General features: G+C 42.1%; 1 protein-coding gene across 2 annotated transcripts in view; it reads left to right on the plus strand.

Annotated features, from left to right (window-relative positions):
* The window catches only part of GLIS1 (GLIS family zinc finger 1), a 200564-nt gene that overhangs the window by 170501 nt on the left and 3047 nt on the right, over positions 1–27016 (plus strand). For both annotated transcript variants that reach the window (XM_085308005.1, XM_085308004.1), the window contains exons 7-9: positions 6419–6566; positions 19886–20070; positions 26387–26554. In XM_085308005.1, the coding sequence (XP_085164131.1) occupies positions 6419–6566; positions 19886–20070; positions 26387–26554 (501 nt within the window). The remainder of the gene's footprint in view (positions 1–6418; positions 6567–19885; positions 20071–26386; positions 26555–27016) is intronic.

Here is a 27016-nt window from a genome sequence, read left to right on the forward strand (position 1 = left end):
TTTGAACTTGGTCTTTATTTAGAAAACTTTCAGTGATAATTAAAATCCAAAATCATTCTTAAAATGATTTCGCTTAGAGCCAAGTTGGTCTGTCTTGATTTGAAATGCACTTCGTACTGTTTCAATTCCACTGTGGAAGACCTTCACCTTGCTATTACTAAATGTGTTTYTAAATTGATTTAGTAACTTGACACAAGCTTTCCAGACAAACCCTAGCTTGTTTCTGTTGAGGCTTAGAGAAAACCAATGGTGAACTGGGATTAAAAAACAAGAATGTTGAGGGCTAGTTCCACTGTTACTGATATATTTTGCTTTGTAAGAGCAAATGACTAAATTACTAAAGCAGGAATCTCCTGCTTTTTTCCTCAATCCAAATCTTAAAAGAAACAAACAGAAAGTTCATCCAGATTGACATTTCCTATTCCCCTTTCTAGTTTAAGTTATACTAAAATGTAGGACCTTAAGCAGTGAACAGAATGTAGTAGGAAAGGGAAATTACTCATCAGTCTAACATCATGGTGCTGAGAGTCTGTGCTCACCATTTAGATGTGGTTTCTCAGAAAGCCAGAGAGGCTTGAAGGGGTTATTTCAGCCCTGTGGCTCTGTCATCTGCACGCTTCAGGTCTGGGAGGACAACGACGTGGCCTCTGCTCTCAGCCTGTGGCCGTCTGGCATGGCTGAAGCAYGGCTTGGCCTCCTGCATCCATGCAGGACTGCAAAGACCAATGACATTTCCCTCACAACAGGCTGCAGTTAATAACCTTAGGAATAGCCTCAAATTTCAAGTGGTCACAGTAAAACAGGCAAAAAGTTACTATCTCACAGATAAACAGACCACCCCTGACCTCTCAGTGTCAGTTCTGAGAACCTCCTGTGGAGTTACAGATCATATCTATCAATAATACCAGCTTGTCTCCAATATTATTTCTTTGCTGATTGTATCAATCCATCACCAGGATATTGTAAAAAAAAATCTAGTAAATCTTCCCCCAAACTTCCATCAGGTCACCCCATATGAGACCCTGTCACATGTACAGTATGAGAGGGAGCCAGGGGAAATAAATCAAGATTTGATTGTTTTACAGTGGAACAGGAGTTGCTTTGTATTTTGCATAGTGCAATTCCACAGGCAAAAYTGTTCCTCTGTCGTTATTTAGAGCATCAAAGTTAAAGTGCTGCTTCTTACACAGTTAAAATATAAGGACATTCCTGCTGCCATCTATAGTTTGCAGTGATCATGTTTGCACTTCCAGATAAGCAAGGGTGGAGAATTTCTAGAAGAAATATCTATTACACTCTCTATGTAGACTACCACGTGGATAAATACAGTATATTATGCCTTTTTGATTCCATTCAAGCATATGAAAATTTTCATAGTTTGTTTTTTTTTTCCTTTTCTTTCCCCCCCCCCCCCCCCAAAAAAAAAAAAAGAAAAAGAAACCACATTATTAATGTGTAGAGCTCTGGGCTTTAGGGATCACTTGGATTCCTGGAGAGTTTCAGTTTTGTCTTTCTCCAAGTTAAAGCACATTTTAAACATGTCAGGGATAAAAGCCAATCATAGAAAAATGAAATATTTAAAAAACTCCCATCCCTTGTGTCCAACTTCAAAGCAGGCTTGTGCTTAGGAATGAGTAAGACAGTGAGCAAAAGGAATGTTCTGCCGTCAGAGAGGAACCCATTGGAGGTTGCTTAGATCTTCATCCTTTTTCCCTCCTCCGAACTAAATTGCTTCATGGCTGCACACACTCGACTCTGTCTGTATCTGTGCCTGAGAACTCACGTCACTCTCCCGGCAACAGAGGTATCTCCATTTAGGTATCTCCACTCAGGCATTTTCTCTGTTTCATTATTGTTTTTCTGGTCTCTCTTGGCATAAAGCTTAAAAAAAAAGAAAGAAAGAAAGAAGGAAAAAGAAAAAGAAAAGCCCCTGCTAGTCCCAGATGCTCAGAGCGCTGTTTTGGCAACAGATGTTAAGGTTAAAGGCCAAGCCATTTAAAATACTGATTGATGATCTGTATTTACAAGCTGAGATGGTCAATGTGTAAAGAGGCCCAAGGTGCACAATCCTGAGCTGAGTTGCACTTGCAGGAGCAGTCATTTATAACAGCTCCAGAGGCTTGTGTGTTACTTCAGGCACCAATAATATTATAGCTCACTGCTGGGGAAAAAAAAGGACAAGAAAATGAAAAAGAAGAGAAATTTTAAATGTATTGAAAAAACGAAATCTTGGTCCGTTCTGGGAGACAAGGTGGATGGGATAGCAATGAGAGCAGCACTGGGGTGTCACGTATTGTCGTGGCGGAAACAGCCTGCAGGTTCGTCCGCTCTCTCGGTCACATACTAAGACAATCCCTACCSCAAAACCGCTTTCCCTGGATTATTTTCCAATAGCAGAAGGATACAACTTGTACCTCAAGCTGTGTTTTTCCAAGTGAGGCTGGAACAGCAACTGCAGAGGTTGTCGGAGGTTACTGGGTTCCCTCTTCAGGGCACTGCGCTGATGAAGCCGCCTCTCCCTCCAGCAAAGGGAACGCAGCATTTAACTCCCTCTGAGCAGCTCTCGCCGCCGTTGCGGCTTGGCGGCAGGGAGCACGTCGCGCGCCCTGCACAGCGCCAGGCGTTCCTTTCGGCGAGGGAAAGCGGGTACCTCTTGGACGAGGCAGTTCACTCCTCCTTTCCTGATAAACTGCTGCTGGAAAGATTTTCTTTGGAAAGAACACTGTCAGGTAGTCACAGGATCAGATGACAGCAAGTCCAAACTTTTAGTTTCTTGATTTTAGCATGATAATATGTGTAATGCTTATGTGCAGAGAAAGGTCTGTCCCCTAGAAGGAAGTAATGTTCTCTTGGAGTGACCTTGTTTTGCACCATGTAAAAGAAAAAATAACTTTTAACTTTAAATAAGTACCAATTAGGTTCTCAGTGACTCAACAGAAATGACTAATGTCTCACTGCAGACCCGCATGACATCTAGTAAATCCGCCTGCTGTTGTGCACCACATGGCCCTCGCAGTGCTCCTAATTGCCGGCAGGCGCCCGTGCGAGCAGCGTCAGCGCGCAGCGGGGTTGGCGCGGTGTCTGCCTTGGCTCGTGTTTCGGCTTTCTTGCCATCCAGAAGCTTTGGGGCGGGTGCGGCCCGGCTCCGCGGGGAGGGCCGTGCAGGCTCCCCGCCTCGCGCCGGGGCCCAGGAGCGCGCGTCGCTACGGCTGCTGGGAAAGCCGCCGCGCGGCTCCTCTCGCCAGCCTGTGTCGGAGGGCCGCGCGCTTTGCACGTCAGGCCTCGGGCCGTGGTCTCGGCCCCTTCAGGAGCCGACTTGCGTAACCCCTTTGCTTGCCTCTCTGTCCACATGTGCCCCCTTCCCCCCTGCATTTCTTCTTTAAATCCGTTAGCCAAGTTCAACCGCAGTTGACAAACGCCTCGGAGATAATTGCCTCCTGACGAGCTGCGCGAGTGCYGGCAGCCGGCGAGCAGCGAGCAGCCCCAGGCCGAGCGCTGCCGCCGAGGCAGAGGCAGGCAGGGCTCAGCTGCTGCGCAGGCCGCTTGGCAGCAGAGAGCACGCGCGGAGCGCCGCGCTTGTCGCAGTGTCACGGAGGATTCGGGGACAGCTGGCTTGATTCCGACGTGCTTCAGCCCCTGTTGCCTTGCCCACGCGTGTGCTCTGCGCAGGGGCCGTTTCCAGGGAAGGTGTGATCAGTAAAAAGATGGATAAACACTGAAGTGGACAGAAGAAGCCCTGCTTTAACTGGGAGGTGAGGACCGCAGCTAGCTGTCGTTGAATCCCAAGAGTGGGTGATGGGYGACCACTCTAGTGGTTCCACATCTTGGTAAACTTCAGTGTGTAGTGATCCTGGTTGGGATGATAGATGCTGGTGGTGTTGACTCCGGGTTAATTTTATTTTATAACGGGTCAGTACTGACTGCATGGAACCAGGCAGGACAAGGCTGCAGAATAAATGGATGCATGAGGGCATTTTTCTGCATTTTCCTACTTTTCTTGAGGGCATGCAGATTGTGATTTTTATCCTCACTGGCTTTCATTTAATGAAATAAAAGCAATAATCTGAATGGGAACTGGGAATCAGATACTGTGCTGCTGCAGTCAGTGACAGAGAACACTGTCTTCTTCATCCACCCCAAGCAAAGACTCAAAACTATGCTCAACAACTGATACAGTAAGGGAGTCTCTGGGGTGGCCCCTTAAACATTCATGAACTGTCTTAGAGTGGGATTGTAAGATACAATATTTGAGTGTATTTACCGGCCACTGCACTTCTCAAACTGTATCTTTTGAGGGTTTTTTTGAGCTTTTTGAGTGAGTTATCAGCAAGGGCCAGTAATAGTCTGATAACCCGAGAAAGCACAAATATCTTTCTTTAGATTCAGTGGTTTCCTCCAGGCTGTCGCCAATGTACCTGGGCAGTGTGTGGTAGGAGATACAGATAAAAGTGTGAACTGATGCTGTACAGTCAAGGTCCGGTTGGCATTTGACTCATCTTCCAAGCCTGCCAATGTATGTATGAATAGCAAGGATTTTGGGGAAGTGGAAATTATTGCATTATTAAACAGGCTGAAACCACCAGAAGAATAACAACATTCTCACAAAATGCCTCCTAGCTACTACCTTACCATTATCAGAAGAGGCTTTGACAAATAAATCCTAGTGTCACCTGGGCACATCTGACTTCTTCAAGTCCCTTCTGTCTGGCTTTCGGAGCAGAAAGCAAGTTGGTGTGCCTGGCTGGCTGACAAACGTTCTGTTTAGCAGGAGACAAGGATGATGAGTTTTTGTTCTTTTAGACCTGTCAGCAGCTGAGGACTCAGTGTTTATAAGAGGTTTTTGACTCATCTGAAGCCCCTGACAAAGGTGGCTGGACTCTTGCCTTAGTGGTTCTGTTCTTCAAACGGAAACATGCTGACGCTCAGCAGCGGCTCATCCTCCCCGAGGGCTGCTGCACATTCTCTGTGGCTCCACATGCTCATGCGGCATTCTGCTTGTCGCGTGCCACTGAGGCRTTTGGGAGGACCGTCATCCTGAGCCTTCGCAGTGACATTAGACAAGGCAAAGTGTAGCTCTCCCTCTGCTCTCTGTTCTCCTGAGAGCATGGCTCTGCACTCGGTGCGGGRGGAAAGGTGAATCCTACAGCAGGAATGGAGGCAAAGAAACTAGGCCTCAGAGGGCATGTGATCTAGTCTGCTGTAGCTGGACGCTGTGGGAGCTGACAAACTTCATTTCCCTCCTCACCTCTGAGAGTATAATGTCAGTGAGTGCCCTGGTCCTCCGCAGCATACAGATTCCCTGGGAGGAATCTGCTGATCCATAACTCTGGGACGTGAGTTGCAGGTAAGCTTGCTAGAAGAGGAGGAGGTTGGCAGAGAAGCTGAGAAAAGAAGATCCAGGCTCTTCCAAGAATTGCACTTTGTAGGAGCCAGTCCTACTTTTTGTAAGAGGGTTATAAGAAAAAAGCTTAATCCCCGTATCTTAATCCAACAGTCCTGGACTTACCTAACTCAACAGAGTACGTGTTTGAGGACATGACAGACACTTGACTGCTGGTGTCTGGCTGCCGTGAGCAGAGGAGAGTAACCAGAGTCCTTCAGTACCTCTATGCACTAGTAAACTTTTCGGTTTCTTGGTCACATTGACAATACTGCCTCACTCCTCTTCACATGTAATTYGTTGGGATTTTATTTGCATCAAGATGTGAGTTTTAATTCGTCCAGGATGTCCAGGACCACACTAGTTGACTGTTACTCCCAAATTAAAAAGCTTGAAGTAAATAACAACAGCAACAAAAAAGCACTGCAAGTTCTCACAGAGAAGCCTGATGAGGCAGGGTGAGAGTCCTGCTAAGTGCTGCCAGCTCTCAGGAGGAGAGCTTGCAGCTCTGCAGTCACAGCGGGAAGGAGGCAGAACGCCTAACGGGGTTGTAGGGGAGACAACTGTCAAAATACCATGACAGTTCTGAGTGCCATCACAAGCACAGACGCATTCTCTAACCTACCAGTTCTCTGAGGAGGTGTTTGCAGGCTCCTGGATCTGGAAATAATGTAGAGCAGCTTGTCCTACATCCACCTCTCACCTTCTGCCTGTGGATGGAAGGATTTCAGGTCTCCACAGCACCAAGGAAGCTGAAACACTCCRGACCAGAGCGCTGAGCATCTCTTTTCTCCCTCCCTGTGACACAGTGGCAGCTCCATGTAGCTTTCACCTATGTAAAAATGTGAAAAAGTCTTAATGATCTCCATGGGCTACTCCAGGGATGTCACAAGAAGAGGATGAAGATCCCTCCTTGGTAGTATGACTCCCCTGGCAAAAGTGCTACTGTGGGGGGCTGGGTAGGGAAGAGACTGTCGGGATTGGATGCTCCTTTCTTTGCTTATTTTAGTTTGCAAAATGATGCTTGTTTGTTCACAGGTGTGTACAGTGGTTCCAGCACTAACCACAACGGTCCCTCACCAGGTGTACTGCCGCCTCATGACGTCCCTTCAAGGCACCATCCGCTTGACTCCACCCTCGCCAGCCCACATCACCATCAGTCACCACTGGAGAGTGCCAGGGAAGGGTAGGTTTGTGAAACGTGCTTGGCCTGTCTGGTATGATGATGAACGATTGTTTATTTTACTTTGCATGGATGCTGTGTGATTAAAAAGCACTGACCCAAATTGAGCAATTTTTGTTGTTTTATAATCATTGAATAAGTTAGGTTGGAAAGAACCTCAGAAGGTCGCCTCATCCAACCACYGCTGAAAGCAGGGCAAACTTAGTCATTATTGTCAGGTTGCTCACAGCCTTGACCTTGTCTTAAAAAAAGTACATTGAGTTATTTTCTCATAGAGTGCAATTGCATTTGGGTTTTATAATTTCTTTATTAATTCTTCACTGATGACTTCTCATAGGTTTGGTATGTGGAGAGAACTTTTCTCAGCTAAAATGAGAAATCCACCAAGGAGTCAGAAGTCAGACTCACTGAAAAAGGGTGGCATTTGCCACCTTTGTATGTAAGACTTACATTGTGGGAGAGTGGCAGACTCTCTGTCTTGCTTTATTAGGATTTTCTGTAATATACCTCTGCAGCAAGTATTCACCAGTAAGAGTCTAATCCGTGACTCATATATTATCACATTAATTGTATAAACTACATTAAGAAATTTGTACGGTGTTTGACATTTATATAGCACCATTTGTTCAAGGATCTCAAAACATTTTCTGAACAGTAAAGAATCTTCATAAGCCACAAAATTCTGCTCTGGTAAGTTTTTGTGGTGCCTACACTCAAGCAAATTAAACATCAAATTTATATTAAACATTTTACTTTCCCAGCACTGTGGACAGGCAGGAAACTGTGATTTTACTTTACTGATGGGAACCTGGGACAGAGAAAGATCAAGGGATATATTTTTCCTGAAAATTATTTTTCCTGGAAATCTCTAGCAAAGCCAGGGACTGAATATAGATTTCTCCCATCCGAGTCCAGTGACAGCCCCATCCCTCCTTATATAGGGTTATATAGGGGAAAGAACAGCCCAGAAAGATTGTTTTCATCTGTACTCTTTAAGCAATGGCAGAAGGTGGGGTGTTTGTTTGTAGCATGGAAAGGGAACTGTAAGGGAGATTACTCTCAGAGTGACTGAAGAACAGTCCAGTTGAGGAAATCCAGTGAGGAAAAATTAATTTGACATTAACTGGGGAATGAATGCTGCAGCAAGCTCTGCTTTTCTACACTGTTCCTCCCTGAGCCATGTCTTGGCCAGCAGCAGGTACCAGTGCACTGCCAACGTGCATATCTACCCAGCACARGAGCAGATCTAGTCTGTCCCTAAATGGTATTGAAAAGGCCTCATAAGATGTCTGTGGCAGAGCCCAACCTTTCTCCCTCCCTGCCTGGCCTGGCATGTTCCTGATCTTGTGTTTCCTGTTAGCAGACTCATGCCCTACCAAGGGGATTTACACGCAAGTTACAGCAGGTAAGTGGGAGGCTTTCTGTAGCAGAGAAGGAAGTGAGTGCAAAGGGGAGGAAGGAAAGACTGAAAGTCCAAAATGCAGGTAACCACAAGCTTTTTATCCCTGCAGAGCAAGACTGTGTGAGCTGGGGCCATAGGGTGCCTTGCTCTCATGGCGCCCCAGCGCAYGGCTCAGCTGACCCTCTGCGAGCAGATTCTCAGAGCAGCTTTGCAGGGGAGTTATGGTGAAAAATCTCAACCAAGAAAGGAATAATCAAGCTAAAGATAACTCTATAAGAAGGATTTAACAGGCTGCCGGGAGAGGTGGATTTGTTTCCAAGGCACTTCACTTTTTGGAACTACTAATAAAAAACGAAAACAAAGGGCAGTGACGGAAATAGGCAGCTTTGCACTTTGAGAGCTTTGAAGCTCCTGGATTAATTCTYCTCTCTGTCCCTTGTGTCTCTGTTCAGAGCGTGGCACTTCTCTTTCAGCAGGAAAGCTGTTCTGAGTGAACCAAGTTTTGTATTGAGGTTCTCCTACAGACGTGTTGGTAGTTTGCCTAGGTAAAAGTTTTGCATCAGAATGGTCTCTGCTGTCTTTGGTTTTAGCAGTATTTAAGTATTCTTTCTCAGACAGACAACTGTGCTGAATAATCATCGCAATGCTTATATACTTAAGTAATGCAAAGCCTTTTCAGAAACACCATAGTTGATTTTTTTATRACAAAAATGTAAGGCTCAGATGGTAACAGGATTCTAACTATGAACCAAACATCAGGAAACTGGGAGTAGAATGTATTTTTGAAAGGTTATTTTAAAACAGGGTATCTAGTTTCATGACATAATGACTTGGAATTTTTCAGCATCTCAAATATCATTTTCTAAACTCAAAATAACCTGCATTCAGAATTACTCTACCCAGACCAAAATCTTTTTACTGTATTTTAATTGTTTATGGTTACATTAGTAATGACTGCTGAAATAAAGCCCATACCCGACATTTTAATTGCAAATACAGAAAGTTTAGTGTGAACTAATAGTCTTCAAATTCCATTTAGCACAGTTTTGTGGAAAGCATTCATCCATTTAACAGGGCAAAATCACTTAATAACCTAATGCTTGGAACCACTGAATTATAGAACTGTTACACCTTTGCCAGTTCATAGCAGTATGCCATTACTCATACAAAATATATATGGTTTACAATAGGAAAGAAACACCTAACACTACCTTTCTTCATATTAACTGCTCCAGCTTTCTGGCTCCCATACAATGTTTTGCCTCATTTGTCAGCTGTCGCAGCATTCATGTTTAAATAAATGCTAAGAATTTCTATACTGTGAATCAGTATGATGACAAGACTGGGTTGCATAGTTTAAGTCTATGGAATGAACCAAATGATTACTATCAAGAAATCTAATTACTGAGTCATCAAATACGCAAGATGCCAAAAACTACATGAGGCAGAGTACAAATAGTCTACTCAAGTTTGACAGAAGATTTAGAATTTGATTTAAAAGCTTTTTTTTTTTTTTTTTATAAAAAACTATGCTATACATTCTTTTGCCAAAGTCAATACCAAGTGCAGCAGTCAATTTTCCCAAATGGTTTGCTAAGACATTTAAATAGTTTGACAAAATTATCTAATTCACTTGAAAATGTTCTAACAAAATCTGACTTCATTACCAAATGTATTTACACTGGCTTTATACAATGTGGAGAGTATTTTTTCAAATTCTGGTATGGAGTGCATGGTAGACTAAATAATTTTACTTTAACTTATATTGATATTAATTAACCTAAAAGTGTGTGACTGAGAAATATTTTGGCATCCAGAAAGTGSGCTTGTCATGATCCCAGTTTAAATATATATTTATTTTTTATTTCAGATAGTGAAGTGTTATTTTAGCATTTCTGGTAGCATTCACCATGCCTAATGTCTAGCTCAGTTTTATTTTGCCYAGTGCAAAAGTAGTACCTTTTGATTTGTAGCAGTATGAAGATGGAAACACAAATTTTAGTGATGAATTTTAGGTGTATGTTGCATTTGGCTTTATCTGCTCTTCTTTTTTAGAAAGGTATTATCTAAGTCATTTAAAAAATATACCTAGTTTCATTTGTTAACCAGTTGTGTAGTCCACTTACCCCAGTTTAACATATTTAGTGTGATAAATTATCAGCTTAAATGAAACTGATAGGACCAAAGTTAAATGAGTTTGAGTGGTGGCACCAAGCTAGGGATTTGCACCAATTAAGCCTAATGAGTTAACAAGGTCACTTTGTAGGATCTGAACACAGTCGAACACAGTCCCCTTCTGTATGTGACTGTGAGGCCCTCAGTCACACGGGTCGCCTGTAACACACAGCACTTATGTTCTTCAGAAAAAGCTCAGGCGTACTGACAAATGATAACTTTACCTGGAAGATGATGTGTCTCCAAGGAGAAGGAAAGGAAAGCTATTTTTTATGTTCCTGTGGTAAGTTAGGTCATTTCTGCTCTGTAAACACATGGGTAAATGAAGAGCTAGTGAGATTAAGACATTGACARTGCTCATAGGTGATGACTGATGGGAACTCTGAATGCAGTCATAATTATGGTGAGTCTTTAATGTAAAGGATTAAGAAATCAAGGTTAGAGGAAAGAGTTCACACAGCTGTCTTTTGCCCAGGCTTCTCACCAGCTAACCGCAGCCAGTTCAATCTGTTTTCCAGCCCCCCTGAARAGCCACTTACCCCTATACAATCAAAAGCATCAGGAGTTAAAAACAATCAAATGAAAAGAGACATTTTAATCAGGCTACTTAGACATCAAGATTTTTGTTTGCTTGCTTGTTAGCACCTGTTAATTCAAATACCACAGAAGTACCTCACTGCMAAGAGATCTCTGTTTAGCCCTTCATTCCCCTTTACTGGAAGTAACACAAAGCCTCCCTTCTAGTTCAACCAGGGAACACCAGATTTGAAACTCCTCATATTTTAAAGGTGGAAACCAATACGCAGGATAAAATCTTGTGTGCTGATTCTTGCTTGTCCTACTACAACATCATACTTTAGTAAGAGAGAGTGGAAGCCGGATGCTGCTAGGAGTGGTAGGTAGCAAAGGGTTCGGTTGGTCCTTTTACATGAGATGGGACCAGACTCATATTGTAGCTTTAAGAGTTTCACTGTTGTTTGCAGGTGAGTAGACTTCTGGAGCATGACTGTTTTATGGGGTAAGATTTAAGAAATGGGCCCCAAACCAGTGAAAGAATTGTGAGACTTTATTTACAATAGATTATACTATCTCCTTGAAGAGCCAGAGTTCATGGCCAGATCTAGAAGTATATTGTTGTACCCAATTCTCATTACTCTCACACTTTCTTAGGTGTTTAACTACTTACGTCCAGATTTTGTTCATCTTGAGATTTGTAACCTCACAAAAGTAAATTGAATAGGAACTGGCCTATTGCTAGAGTCTTTGTAGGAAACAAATTTTTTACTCTCTAGAAGTACTCTGGAGAAATCAATACCTACATAATTTTTATAACAGTTCTTGGAACCAAGATGATACATCATTCATTCATTGTGGCTTCCACAGGAGACTACTCTTCATTTATAATAGAATACACAAGTCAGTGTTTTTAGTCTTTCTTTCAAAAGCACTAAAACGAATAACAAGAAACAGATATCTTTGACAGCTGAAAACATTTTCAGTGGAGGAAGCCAAGAACCCATCATAATTTATCTCAGTGTTACGGATCTGAGCACGCAAAAGAGGCATCAGTACATCTGTCCAAAACAAAAGAACAATGTACAGGTGCGGCACTGAGGTTCATGTAACAAAGAAAATCGGTAATTAAAAGCATCTGGTTTCATATCCCAAGTCATTTATCTCATTGTAGAAAATGTGATCAGWATCCATTTATAATCATGTTCAGATAAGCCTCTACATTTTTTTCCTTAAAGAAAAATCAGCATTAGCATAGGCTTACTTCAACAATACATGGTTAAGAATAAGTTAATGCTTTATTATGGGTAGAATATTTTTTACTTGCCCATTAGCAGAAATAGGTGGACATGCATTTCACTTACGTTTCCGAAAGACCTAGATTGACATTCTTGAGAGCCTTCAGCAGCACATCTCAGAGTGAGCCCTACCTACCATGCCTGCCCAGAAGAGACAGCGTAAGCAACACTAGCTTGGGGGAGGAAAATAAGAGAGTTACGGGAGAAAGTGGGAGGTTAAATGAGTTGCTCAGAGTAACAGAGGAAGCWTTTCAGAGGAATTCAGTCACAGCTCTTTTGCATCCTACTAATGATTTTAGCCATTACTGCTTTTGTCTGTAGTTAAACTGTACACTTTTAACATCYGCAACTCTGATACATTTCTATGATTTTTTTTTCTTTTGGTTTCGTTTTCAGGAAAACTTCTGAGGTGAGGTTACACACAATAATTTGTCATGGTATAACAAAAGATTAAGATGATATTTTGACATCTGCCACTATTTGGTAGAGTGCTTTTTATATTATAAACTTGAAGAAAGCATATATTAGCTACCTGAAAAGAATTCACCTACGCCTGGAAGCATCTGTGCTACATCCTTGCTAGACAACAGTGACCTTAAATGACTAAAGTTAGCGGGAACATTCAAGCAGTGCCTAAATGTCAGATAATACCAGGCAGAAAATCTCTGTGTTTGACTACATGTCTTTGTAACTTGACTTTCTGGCAGTCACTTGACCCTAAGGCAGTAACCTTTATTTAAATATGTTTTGGTACTTCTTTGAGCATTCTGATAAGGATTTTTTTTTTTACTTTTGTAATATATTTTCCCACTAGATTGTTAGAATTAATATTTTATTTTCAAATTTCTGTTGCATATAGCAGCTTTTGCTGTAGTGACTCATCAACTTCTTTTCAAAGAAAATTATTGAATGAGCCCTTATGAATAAATATGTCTTGTAGGCTGGCAGAGTTCCAGTAATAGTCTTAAGATTTTAACTGCTCTGTAGAAATTGCACATATCAGTTTAGAAAGGTTACAGAGATACTCACTTAATATAGGAAAAAAAAAACTGTTTTTGTGTGTGTGTGTGTGTATGTATGTATGTGTGTGTGTGTGTGTGTATGTGTGCATCTGTATGCAGGTAATGAAATGAGTTATGAAATACTGAGGTATGTTTTACCCCTAGCTGTGAGAAGTGCAGTGTATTTGTTAGAAAAGTTCATGAGCATTTCAGTGAGTCGCTCCATACCTGAAAACAAGGCCACTACCAAAGGGCTTTGAGTGTACCAGGAAGAGCGCGACTCCTTTGGCTCCAGCATGGTTTTCAACCTGAAACTGTTTTCATGTAGCTGTTAATCAGTATTATTAAAAATATTCTATTAAATGACCTAAGAGTCAAAGACACAGTAAAAACACCTTTGGATTATTTCTGCACAATGATGAAACCCATCTCGCTGCTCACAAGTACCTAGGTCCAGTTGTGCACCGCCTGTTGACACCACCTGTTGACACTGCTCCAAGCGCTGGGTGTGCAAAGGTGCAGAACTGGATTAAAATAATCCAAGACAATATTCTGAATGAAAAGCAGTATTTTGCACTTATCTAGAGCCTAGGAAAAGGCTATTTCCTTAGTCCTACAGACTAGACCTAGTCCTTAGACCTACACGGTCACACAGACCGTGCGCAGCAGGGTCAGGAAGAGAGCCGGCGTCTCCTACAAGCAGGCGTCTCCTCCAACTAGCCACAACAGTGGCTAGAGCGAGAAAGCAGAAAACCCCAAACAGTGTCACGTCTCGTGGTCACGGAGTGGAGACGGAGGCCTTGTCCGAAGGGCGCCGTGTTACAGCCAGTGACTTGTTTGCTCCATGTTTATAGAAAAGTGTAATAAAATGCAGTGGTGCTCAGCAAGGTGATCTGCAATGAAGGATTTATTATATTGGGGGGGGGGGAAGAGGAGAAAGAAAGAAAGAGGGAGAGAAAGAAAAGATTCCTTGCATTCCAGAAAGCTAGCCAGAGGCACCTGGCAGTGATTAGTGCGAAGGTTCACCCACTTCAGATAGAGTCTGTCTAAAAAAAAAAAAAGAAAGAAAAAGAAAAAGTGAACGGTATAACTGTTTCCTGAGCATGTGCTGACAGAAATTCCCGTAGGGCAAGACCCAGAACAGAAACACGTGGCAAGAGATTGGGCGCTATCCAGAGACCAGATTAGCAGAGCTTTACACATCATTTTTAATATTATGGGAAGAGATGAAAATCAGTGTTAACTTTTTTCTTTTTCACATTAAAAAAAATAATCTCCTGGTCCTGGAACTGAACTGGACTTTCTCACAATATAAGTAACTGTAATGCTTGGGGGAGAAATTTTATGAATGAAATGGTTTGCTTGATGGATTTTTATAGGAGAACCTGGTTTCATGGAAACATCTTAGTTTTTGTAACTTGTTGCAATCCTATACTAATCACTTAAGATAAAACATGGAGCTTCTTTGCTTTGTGCTCCTCACCCTAGTGCTCTATTATTTACACTTGTCTTCATATTAATATGGGCTGACTGTAATTCTCGAAGTCGAGATTGAGTGATGCAGCAATATGCTATACATTGAGACCTAAGTATGGTACAGTCTTGTAGCCCAAAATGTACAAAAACATATTTGAGATAAAGGACAGATGTTTTTCACTCTGGATTTGGTCCTATTTCCACTGAACTCCATGGGATATAGATTGAGGTTCTTAGTCTAGCTGAGGAATCTGCCAATCAAGCCATCACATCATAAAAAGAGAGAGGGGGRAAAAAAAAGCAGACAAAAAAAGACAGTTTTCATATTGGAAACATCCCTATCTTAGATATTTCTGTCTTGTGTTTACACTGCTTTCACAATTATTATTTGAGAATCTTAGTTTGAATTTCTTTTCATTATTTTTCAATTTCCCATTGCCTTCAAATAGTTACTGATTTAAGTATACTGTGTCTGTTTTTTTTGGCAGTCAAGATGATGAAGTAGATCATGAAAAAGCTCATCCTAAAACAGCTAAAAATGTGACTTTATCATTTGTTACTCCATGTAAATTGCTCAGGAATTGAACAGTGTGTGGCTAAAGCAAAGTAGAATACTTCTTATTCAGGCAAAGCACTGTGAGTGAATATAGAAAACATAAATTACCATCTTGACTAAAAGCTTTGAAAAGTCAGTGTTGCTATCTATTTTTGGTTCTTTATGTTGCAGTAATATTAGAACAAGGCAGTTGGTGTGTGTTGGGAAAATACATGGATTTAAATATCACTGCCCACCTGGGGAGACTGACACTGGCGGCAGGACAAATAATTCTGAAACTACATACTGGCACTCGCAGCCTGTTAGTTGTCTTTTACATAGGTCAGCATTAACGCACGGGATACCTAGCTAGTTCGTTCGCATAAGCTGTGCTTACAATTTAATCTGAATTGTCATAATCAAACGTATGTTATGTGTAAGCATGGTTATGAGAAAGTGTTGTGAAAGTCTTACAGGGATTTCCTTTTGGGATTCTTAAAGGTATATAACTTCATAAAATGAGGGAGAAGACATTCATATCTTCAATGTTTTGGCTTTTAATTTTCTTTAAAAAAAGCCCTTCTGGTAGGATCCAGATTTCCACAAGTTSCCATTGATGTGAGTGACAGATGTTCTGCAGCAGAAGTAAGGAAGAGTCTCACTGTCCTTGTCCAGCACTCGCTTTAGGGACCAGTTCAAACACTTGGTTTAAGGACYGGTTCACGGTGGTTCTTGGGTAGTATCCCATCTGACTGCAAATGAGAGTTTGACTGAGGAAGAGCCCTGAAGCTGGGTGTTTTGAGAGAGCATCTAGCGTGATGCATACATATACAGTGTCATGCACAGGCATGTGACTCAGGATCAGTTCTTCCAGTAGTTTTTTTGTCTGTTGTGTGGATGCAGTTTTTGCATAAACRAGACTTTTCTCATTAGTTCCTTCACTTTTTGTCTACTGATGCATCCTCCAGGAAGGAATGCTTTAGTTTTGCAATTCCACCTGAAATCATAGGTCCCTCAAGACTAGTATTATGTCTTGAGCACCATCCTACACATGGTGCTTCAAAGGAAAACTGAAAAAACTTAAATACCTGGTCCACTGTGTGATGAGTGAAGGGTGAGGAGAATTCCTCTTGGACTTCTGTGGGTGATTGGTTTACATCCTAAAGCACAAGATTTGATTACCCCTCCTTGCTTAGCATGGAAACGTTGCTTTTGGCCATTAATTGTTTGGTCTGTTTTTAAAAATCTAGCTGGAGAGTCTGATTCTGCGACTTCCCGTGGCTGTGAACTCCACAGGTCCTGCTGTGCCAGGAGAAGGGTCCTTTTGTTCAGACCTGACCTGCTGCTCGCTGTGCTGAATGCCCTGCTGCTCCTGCATCTGGGACAGGGTGGAGAGAGGAAGCTGACTCCTCTGTTGCACCACTGTAATGTAAAATACTACTGAGTTCTCTTCTTTCAGTGGCACACTTCTAGTTTAGGCATTTTTACCTCTTAAGAGAACTCTGTCTTACTACTGTAGCATATCTTCACAAGATTTTAGTCTCCACTATTATTTAACACATCAAAACTAGAATACAGCTCTTGCAGTTCTACCACTATTTAATGTATAGTCATTACTAAGTAGATTCTTATGGCATACAACTGTATAATCTCCTGTTATTATCACTGTTCAACAAAACTACACATTATTCCTACGAGACTGCTGTTCCCAAAAGATACTACTACTCTGGAACCAGCAACATGTATAAAGAATGAAGACTCTTTTTGCTATGTAGCTCTCATTCCTCCAAATTCGGTTTCATTTGGTGTCCTGCAGTCCAAATTCCCAGTATACTCAGCTCTGTTCTGAGTTTCCTGCAAGCACCTGAGGAGACTTAAGTATTGTCAGCGAATGGTGACCAGTTCCTCCCATCTCCAAATCACCAATAAACGTTCTCATTAGCATGTTATCACCAGCCAGACCCAGCAGGGTCAGAGCCAGGGCTGGCCGCTCTGCCCACGCAGGTTACCAGTTGTCTGTACTTGTTAAGCAGCGACACTTTAGGCTGTGATGTCCAAAGCACTGAGGACCGTTTTGGTACCATGAAATATGGAGATGGGAAACAACAGAGACTCCAAAGAGTTACCTTGGGATTGGAGGTCAGCTCTTTCAGGGAGTACCAGGCTCCCCCCAGGTAGGGTGCTTACCACCTAAAACAAGGGCTAAGGTGTGTATTAGTCACAGATGTTGCTTCCATCAAGCCTCCCCTTATAAGGCAGAGACAGACTGTATCGTGAGTCAGACTGTATCAACAGTGCAAGCAAGCTACAGTTGTCAGTAAGGTTTAAGGAGACAGGAAAAAGGTTTATCGTGCTGGAAAGAAATGTTTAGTATAGTTGGGAGGCCTCAAATTTAACGAATTAGGGAAGGATATAAAATCTTTTTATGTGTATTGCTGTATACAGGTACAAATACATTCAGAGGCTCCAAAAGGCCTTCCAAATTTGCTGAATTATGTAAGTTAAAGTAAAATATGTGGTATATATTTATTATCAATATCCAAAGCAAAGCAAACTGTGGTTGTAGTATAGTGTTAACAGGAAATGTCCAGGCTATTAGTTAGTGAAACATATATGCCTGAGCTACTGCCTGGGCATTTTTAATGTATCCAGCTGCCCCCTGCCCATGAATTCCTCTTTTCAATAATTTAAGGTTTCTTCTCCTATACAGAAGACATCTCCTTTTAAGCTCTGTTCTGTTGCTAATGCATAATCTATTTAATCTGTATCAGGAATGATTCCCTCTCTCCTTTAACAGTCTGGGTACCACAGCAACCTGATTATTAGGCATATACTTGGGTGAGATTAAAAACAGAGCACTGGGGACTGGACAGTCAGTTCATGGAGAAAAAAAAAAAGACAAAACCCAAAGCATGCCAGAACACRTGCACAGGCACACACACAAAATAATAGTTTAGGGACCAGCTTGAGCTGTAGGCACTGTGATGAATATCTTTAAGGAGACAAATCCCCAWGTTGGCCACTTGTTCTCATGCAGCCTGATTTTCTGCTGAGCAAAGCTCATTCCTCGCTGAAAAAATGTGCCTTAGCTTATGGGCGTCATGCTAAGTTCCCTGCTTGGGAGCGACTGAGCCAAACCCAGCGGATTTAATGGTTACCTGCTCGGGCTGCGACGCTCTGCGCATGCAGAGGCAGCGGTGCAGGCTCAGTGCTTGGCTCGGCGCACGTGTTCCTGTGCTCACTGTAGCTGGGATACCGGCGGCCTGCGGGCACCTACGTGCTGGGCTCTGGCGCTTGCCAGCCGTCCCGCGTGCTCGTAGCGTTTGAGGCTGGTTCAGGGCAACGTCTCCCTCCATGTTTGTGCCACTCGAACGGGCCGCTCACCCGCTCACTGTGTGGTTGTGCCTTCCCTGCCCTCCACCTCAGAAGAGGCAGCAGCAAAGGCTTCTGCGTGGGTCCTGGGTGGTAGCACCAGTCCCGTCTTAATGCAGCGCGCACTAAACACCTGAGAGAGGATGCAGCTTTGCAGAAGATGGGACTTGCAGCTGGGCTGAGTGACAGATGGTACATTTGGGTAAAGCCTAAGAGTTTCTCTACTGAGACCTTTGAGAACAAGTCCAGCCACGAGGGGGCTGACCTTAGCGATTAGGTGCTTTTTAGTTATTTTTCCTCCAGCATCAGCTCTTCAGCACTTTTAGCCCTTGACAGCGTTTGCTCCTGGTGACCTGAAGAGGGACCGGGCGTCCCTGCATGCTCCTTCCCCTTGGCACTGAGGCTGCCGCCTGGGACCCTTCACTCGCAGCTGGAATCAGGGCTGTCCCTGCTCAGTGCTGGCTTCTTTTTCATCCTCACTTAAAACCAAAAGCAAACACGATCCTCTCTTTGCATCTTGGTTCTTCAATTTATTTATTTTACACATTGCTGGCTGTCATTTATAGAGGGGCGGTTACTGTTCTTGAAAAAAAAAGTTTGTTTTCCATTTCTTAAATATTTGGCTTGCGTGCATCCTTGGCGTGCCCCATTTAACGTTACTGGTTTATTTCTTCCGTTTAGTTTTGGGATGTTGAGAGTCTCGGTGGCTGCGCTGTATGCCTGACTTCCCTGGTGTGGGTTAACCTGGATGGTTATCGCATCGTAGGATGAGCTTTGACTGGTTGATTTATTTGAGCTCCTCTTAGCAGAGTGTCACTGTGACCCTCTGTCATCGTGGCAGCTTTTGGCAGTGTTCCCCTGCCTGTCATGTTAAATTTGATTTCACTGGTGTCACCATTTTTTCACAATTTACCTGTTGATCCAGCTGCCGTGCAGTGCGCAGATCAGTGTTGGAACGGCCTCGCTGGGGCCGCGCTGGGCGCCGCACCGCCAGCACAGCCGCTGCCCGTCTGCCACCCAGCAGCGCCACCCCGAGCACACCTCCTTCGGCCTCTCCTGTGAAATGATAGGAAAACCATTTCAGGGGTTAAACCTGAATTTCCATGTCTGAAAAACCTTAACACTTTTCTCTGACTTGGCTGAAACTTGAGTATAAAGCTTCACCATTTTACAGCTACAAAGGCGTTTACACAATTTACTTGCAGTTACTCGCTCTATGTTCTATATTTTTTGGACACATAGCTCATAAAATTTTAAATTAAAACTGAGCTATGTCTAAAGTTGCTTGCTGAGGAATGGGGTTATTTCAGTCCTGTCATTAGGGTTAATGCAGCAAGTCAGCTTACAGGAATATAGAGCCATTTGCAACCCACGTTCCTGCTAATGATGACTTGAAAGCACTACTGTATTATTGTCTTTTCGATAATATAATTTATACCTGTAAAATAAATGTGTCCATAGTTGGGAAGCATGGAAATAGGAGCCTTTCTAGTGTTTCATTTTCCCATTTTTGTGACATGATAAAGCTTTTCTATCTTTTCTTTTTCTAGGCTTGCTCCCAACATAATCTCTCCGCTTGTCAGCCCGCTGAAAGCCTTAGTGCCCCCGTCCCTGCTGCAGAAGCACAGCTCTCCGCCGTCGCACAGCCAGTCGCCAAATGGGCAGCAATTTTCTACCGTACCAAATAAACCCTATGCTCCATTTCAAAACCAGTCTGTACAGCAGGGATCACAAGGTAACTCTTTTTTTTTTCTTTTTTTTTTTCTTTTTTTTTTTTTTTTCCTAAGCTTTCCCAACTCCTGGCTGCTGTTGCTGCACTTTCTGCCAATACCGTCTTATTAAGAGACTGACAGCATTTCAATGGGACCTCCTAGTTTTAGAGTGTTTTGATTTATACTGGGCTAAAATTTACAGACCACTTCATACCGTCATATCTTACTAGAATGCGGGAAGCTATCACAGGAACAGATTTATTGCTTTTATTCAGTGCTTTTTTTAGGACATGACTTCAAAGGTCCTTACGAGAATAAATTATGATGTCCCCCAAATAACTCTGTGATTTAATGATGCAGTGAAATATTTAACCCTGCTTCACTCTTTGAGCATCAGGAAAAGATTCCTCTCACCATGGAGGAGCTGTCTGCTCGCTGTGCGCCTTGTCTAACTGTTCACCCAGCCTCAGTTAGTCTGGAGAGGCGCCGCAGCCAAAGCAACGTCACCTACTCCTAAAACAGATGGGGCGCAGCACACCCTGGCGCTCTCTGCTCCATCCACTGCTGCGGAGGCGCTGAGCCTAGACAGACACAAGTTATTTTGCTATTTAGTATTTGCTCCATATAATAATATTTGTAAAGGTACTTTGTAGAACTGTAGAGGGTCAGTGTGATTTGAGGACAGGAACAGGAGTAGCTTTATTTAATGCTTTATTTAAGACATTTTTCTAAATTCTGAATTGCCTGGCCTTTTTACTGGGGATCTTATTTTCCTATCCCAGAGTTCTGTTGCAGGAACTAATTTATGTTGCTACAATTTTTGAGGTGTAAATTAGCAAGTGATATTATTATCACAGATTCCTCCAGTAACGGGAGCTTGCATATTTAAGAAATGTGGTACATGATCCAGAAGGTACGCTGCTTAAGTGTGGTAAATAAAATAAAGAAGTGTGCAGGACATCTGTCTAGTTGCAAGTACAACCAAGCATGTAAGTTTGTACAGGCAGATAACCATTTTTTTTGAGACTCATTTCACAGCTGTAGTATTATTTGTATAAGGTCATTTTTGGCTGGGCAAAATATCACATGTGATCAATTTACCAGTGAGCAAAACAGGAGGTTTGCTTTCTCTGAATATGCTCTAAGGCTTGGTTTGAAATGCAGGATTTCGGCTCAAGCCCAATGGTAGTGCACGGCCGTAATGGGGTTCAGCATCCCAACAGTTCCCTTTGCCCTTTGGTCTCCAAGGGGTATTTTACCTCTAGTTTGGGTCAAATAACTTAAATACTCTAAGGCTGCTTGCCTAATTTTGCTCTCTGGTTGGACTGACTTTGTCTGAAAAGCTAAAGCATATTATATTAAATGATCTGTGCTGAAGGAAAAACTAACTCAACCTGATGCTCAGCAGATTATTCAATTTAAAAAGATTAACTCTGTGAGGAAAAAGTGGCAGATTTATGATAGCATATAATGATATATGATTATGTTACTATAATGAGCTAAATAACTACAAACCACAAGAGGAAAGTTTAGCAGCTCATTATTATGGCAGAAACAAATGCATAGACAGAACAAGTTTTGAACCACTTAAATAAATTGACTTTATTCCTTAAGAAAACCACATTTCCTTTTGCATGAATTGTTGCTTTCTAAGTGTTACGTCGTGCGGTTTTGAAAAAGCAGTAATTTTCCACATTGGCCAAACGTTGAAGTATTATAAATTCATTATGGAAATGGTCATTCCAAAATCAAATTTGATTAGCAGCCTTTGAAATGAATTGATCTGTAACCTGTAGCTAGCTATACTTGGTCTAAGCTTTTTTTGCATCTTGATTCATTAATAACATACTTTTCTAATGGAATCTGTAGTAACTTGGGTTGAATTTTTGCCGAAAAGGGGAATACTGTATAACTCTATCTCTAGAACTAGGCATCCCTATAGAAGCATATAAATATTGTCTTTCTTAATTTTTAAAAAAACAGAAAGCATCAGCAAGCTGGTAGCAGAAATATTGATAATAAAACAATAATAAACTGACATTATTTGTAAGTTTAAAGCTAGTCATAGTAAGATCACATGGAAATTATTATATGTTGAAGGAATTTGGCAGGCAGAAGAATCCTGCAGTTATTTATACCTGACAAGATTTCATGTCTGAAATTTTACAGAATTTGAAGAGCTTGGGATTTATTTGCACGTACATTTAAATGACATGACATAACAAGCTGATATTTAATAGACATATTCCAATTATTTGTTCATTACATCATTCATTTTAAAACTGCTTGAAGTTTTCTAGGTTGTGCCTTAGAGAAATAGAGGCAGCCAGTGCACTGTGTGAAGTGGCTAACTGCAGCTTTTCTGTCACAAATTATTTCAAAGCAAAATTGTAGCTAAATGTTATGTTTGGAACCCAGTTTATTCCTTTATTAACTGTTATATTTCTACATCTACTGCACATAAACCATTTAGTAGTGATCTTTTAAACTGACAGGACATTTAGTCAATTCCTCATTTGAAAATTAACCTCAGAAAAAATGATTTAAATCAAACAAACTGAAGGAAAACCTGAAATCCATTTGGAAAAAAAAAGCAGTGAAGCACTAGCTGCCAAATTGGTACTACTACACTTGTGCTCTCCTAGAAGGAGCAGCAATGTTTGCACGAGACAAGCCTCTTGCTTACTTCGTATTTTAACTCCTAAAGTTAGAAGTGTTCCATGTTTAGCTTTCTCTAATCAACCATATGTGGTTGTTAATTGAACCACTAGTTATGGTATTTTAATCACATCTTAGCATCTAATTCCTTCTGTGCTATGCATGGAGGGGGCAATCCATGCAGGAGGACAGCATTTCAGAAAACCTGAAGGAACCACAACTAGGCGGAATGACTCAAAAGCACCTTCCTTTCATACTGCACCTTTCGGAAATGTAGGCTGCAGGAAAGCTCTGGCATGTATTGCCTATGTAAATCAAACATTATGTTGCCTGCAAGCAGCAGGTTTCATCTCCTGTGGTTGTATGAAGCAAGTGAAATCCTGTCTAGCACGAACAACCATTGCTGCAAAGGTCCTCGTGGCTGCTTTGCCTCACATGGTCCTGGGCCTTTGCGTCTCTTGTCTAGCGACTTTGGTTTTCAGGAGTACTCGGCATTTAAACAAGTTGGCAACCTGCCCTTTTTATTAGTGCAGGCGATCTGCAAGGCCCTGATCCTCCGGAGCTGTGCCAGGCCAGAGGCCTGAGCCATCTGCCGYGAAGCAGCTGCCTTACCCCATGCTTTCAGGCCATTCCTCCCCCAGCCATCACTGTCCTTCTTCCACACGCATGGAGCATCTTCTGCGCTGTTTCCCAAACCTCTGTCCCTGTCCTGACAGGGTCTCACTGGCTCAGCCTTTCTAGAAATCTAATGAAAAGAAGCAAACTTTCAATATGTTATTTGGGTCAAAAGGATTAAAAGTTGCATTTTTAATCATGGTTTGCTTTACCTGACCAATATTCTTGCTATAACCTTTCCCTTCCTCCCTCCATCCTTTTCCTTTAATTTGCTACTGGCCTTTCTCACATCTGCAAGCACTTGTGTTTTCTTCAAGAAGCACTTTGCAGAAATCTGGGCCTGGTGAATGCAATAGTGCAATACTGCAGGTATTTTCTTACATGGTCTCTCCTCAACAGACACTTCCTGTGACACTTGCTGTGCTCCGCCTTTTCCGATGATCACTCAGTGGCGCTGATTAGTAGACACTGCAACTTGGAGAATTTGGTTGCTCATGGCAACTCTTTTCCAGATTTTGAGGCAGTTCTTCTCTGTCTCAGCTGTTTTTTCCTGAGCAGCTAGAGAGTGTAACCTAAAGCACTTAAAAGAAGCCTTACCATAGGTCTTGAGAAACCCCTGGATCCAGCTAGTTTTAATCCAGTTCTGTCAGGCTTGGCTATTCTCCGCTCTTCTGAGCCACTGTGCCAGCCCTGTAGATCATATTTAATTGATTTAGCAAAGGCAGGCTTGGGAGCATGACGAAAGGGCAGCAGTTATAGAGACAGAGAAAATACACGTCATGCCTTCCCTAAAAGTGATATGTATAGCAGACGTTCTGGAAAAAGTTCAGCTTTCTCTCTAGCAAGGCATGTAAAGTGCTCTCTGCAACCAGTTATACCTCATTTGAAGCCAAGTGTCTCATTTTTTTCACTGCTCATCTTAGAAGGATATAATATTTTTAGAAGGCTTACAGCAAGGAGTTCATGTTTTGTAAACAGAGAAGTCAGGATAATTAACAAAAGCCAATCAGAAATGCCCTGTACCTAAAACCACATCAAAAGATGGCTTTGCTACCTCGCGTAAGATCTCTGTGCTTTTTTTGAGCCAGACTGTCTGGGCATTAATAGAGGCACTGTCTGTTTATTCCAAGGGTGGACAAGCATCACTTAATGTTCAGTGTTCCAACTTTCTAGGCCTCCTTCTACACYGCAGAGAGTACGGACAGCTCTGGTACAGTATGCGTACTGTCTTTATCTAATACAGTCACCATTAGTACTTCACCAATCACGGGTATCAACGGTTCCGTTTTTTGTGGCGGAGGGTCATAGGTTCTCAAGAAATGAATCAACTAATCCTTGTACTTTCAGCCAAAACACATACAAAATTGTGAAACTTCAGAGCAAATCTTTCACCACTAGATGAGTTCATTGCATTTCTGTTTAAGAATTGCCTCACTTAGCCTGGTTTACTGCCACCTTAGAAAACATGACTAGAATTAACAGTCAGACCCTGAGCTTTACCTGATATTATCTACTTGATCAGACTTTGGTACTAAAGAGAGAAGGCAGAAAAAAACAAGAGATTGTTTTTCTTGACAGGAAGATGCTTATACATTCAGTGATTTGCAAAGGGACTAATTCCACCCTTTACTCTGGTGATAGGCACAAATATCACATTACTAAATAAACAGACTAAATAGCTGCACAACTGGCCCAGCAAACCAGCCGAGGAGCCGGGTTTGCCCCCGTCTGGCTGAACTACCTGGAGCCTTTGTGGCAGTTCCTCGGGAAGTGTCAGTCTAACTGAATGGCACTGGGGATGAAAGGAACAGCCCCATCCTTTTCCTGCCAATTAGAGAAAAATCCTGATGGCATTTTCTACTAAAGCTTGACTTTGTTTACTTAAGTCACCTGTAAGTAAAGAGCATCATTTCAGAAAGGACCTTGAGGGAAGCTAAGAGGGACAGTTAATCTGAATGTGCAATTAATGTGAGATGCACCTGGAATCCTAATCAGGAAGAGGTTACTGGGGCAAGAGGAAGGAGGAGAATTAAATCAGGCCATGTTTGGCATTAAATCTTGTGGAGTGCTTTGAGATCAGCCTTGTGGGAGCAAAAAAATGTCTTCTTTTAGGATGTTGGCACAAGCTTGTAAGTTGTAAAATTCCTTCCTTGGCATCTGATTTGTCCTTTACTGCTAAATATCTTTTGCTGTGTCCAGTTCATCCACAGCTTCTGCTGGCAATATCCAAACTGCTGGTCTGCTGGTAATAAGATATATCTATATATATATTTATATACACATATATAAAGTAGGAGATGGGAAATGCAGGGAATGTGGAGCAGAAAAGTCAAATATAACCCAAAAGCAGCATGACTTAGGCAGCCAGAGACCATATAGATTTCTCTTGGCACCTTACAGAAGCAAGGAGAGCCTCTAACTGAATCCACACTCTTCACTTGACATCCATCTGGCATCAGGCCTGCACCTCTGCTTCAGTTCTCCTTGAAGACTCTGGCTCCCTGTGTTCAGTGAAGGGTTTTTATTTGGAGTAAGAGCACACTGAGAAAGGGGAGGTTTAAGGTACTCTTAAAGGTATTTGGAATAAACAGTGCTGTATCCAGCAGTGAATAATGCATGCCGGATGGGAAAAAGCCTTTACTCTACTGCAAACGCAGCAGTGTTTTTCATTAAAATACTGCATTATTGTATTAAAATTAGCAGTAATTCATTATAGCTGCATTCCCTTAGGAGCTGAGCATCCTGGACCTGATCCAATGAAGTACTTACTACTTAGCTTTGAACACAAGTGGGCTGTTGATTTCATTCAGGCAACATCTTCAACTGCTTGAAATTAGGCACATCCTTGAGATTTTTGCTTGAGGGGGATCACAGTCCACAGCACCTTGTGGACTGAGCCTGATGTAGGTATTGTATTATTGCACCTTTCAGAATTGTCATGATCATTTTTCTGTAACTGGAACTAAACAATTAAAAAACTCCCCAGTAGTAATGAAACACTGTGACAGAAATGGAGCTAATACCRTGGCAGTAGTGCTAAAATGTGTGTGCAATCCCTGTTTGCAGGTTACCAAGGCAGCTTTCATTCAATACAAAACTGTTTCCACTACGGCGACTGCTACAGACCAATGGAGCAGCCCGTCGCCAGTGACGTGCTCCCGGGGGACTCCCACTGCTTCGCTCCCCTGAGGCAGAACGGCTACCACTTACTCAATGCACCTTTAGCGTCCACAGGTAATTTATTCTGCCTATAAAGATTTAACCTTATGATATTTTTAGCAAGAGAGGAAAAAAAACCCCACATCTTAACGTCAGCATTATTACAAAAATATGTTTGCGTTAAAAACTCAGTCACTGAAACTCATTTGCATCTATAAAAATCCCACAAGGAAAGCAAATTCATTTTCTCAAATCCTTCTATTTGCCTGATGGACAAATTTCCCTCTCCCTTTTATTCTAATGCTGAATGTCACAGGAATGCTCACCTACAGCACAGCTGTACATACATACCTATGCACACATACAGGCAGACCCTTCTCACCTCTGCTGCATGGGCTATGCGTTGTACATCCCTTCAGGTATGCTCAGGCAGGCTCTTACAGTAAGACCCAAGTCAAGATGATAGTTAATAAAATTCTGGCGAAAATAGTGGCAGCAGGAAATTCCTACCCACCTAAGGGGAAAAAAAAAAAAAAA

Source organism: Rhea americana, unplaced genomic scaffold (assembly GCF_003343005.1).
Source record: "Rhea americana isolate MKP2758 unplaced genomic scaffold, rheAme1 scaffold_27, whole genome shotgun sequence".
NCBI lineage: Eukaryota > Metazoa > Chordata > Aves > Rheiformes > Rheidae > Rhea > Rhea americana.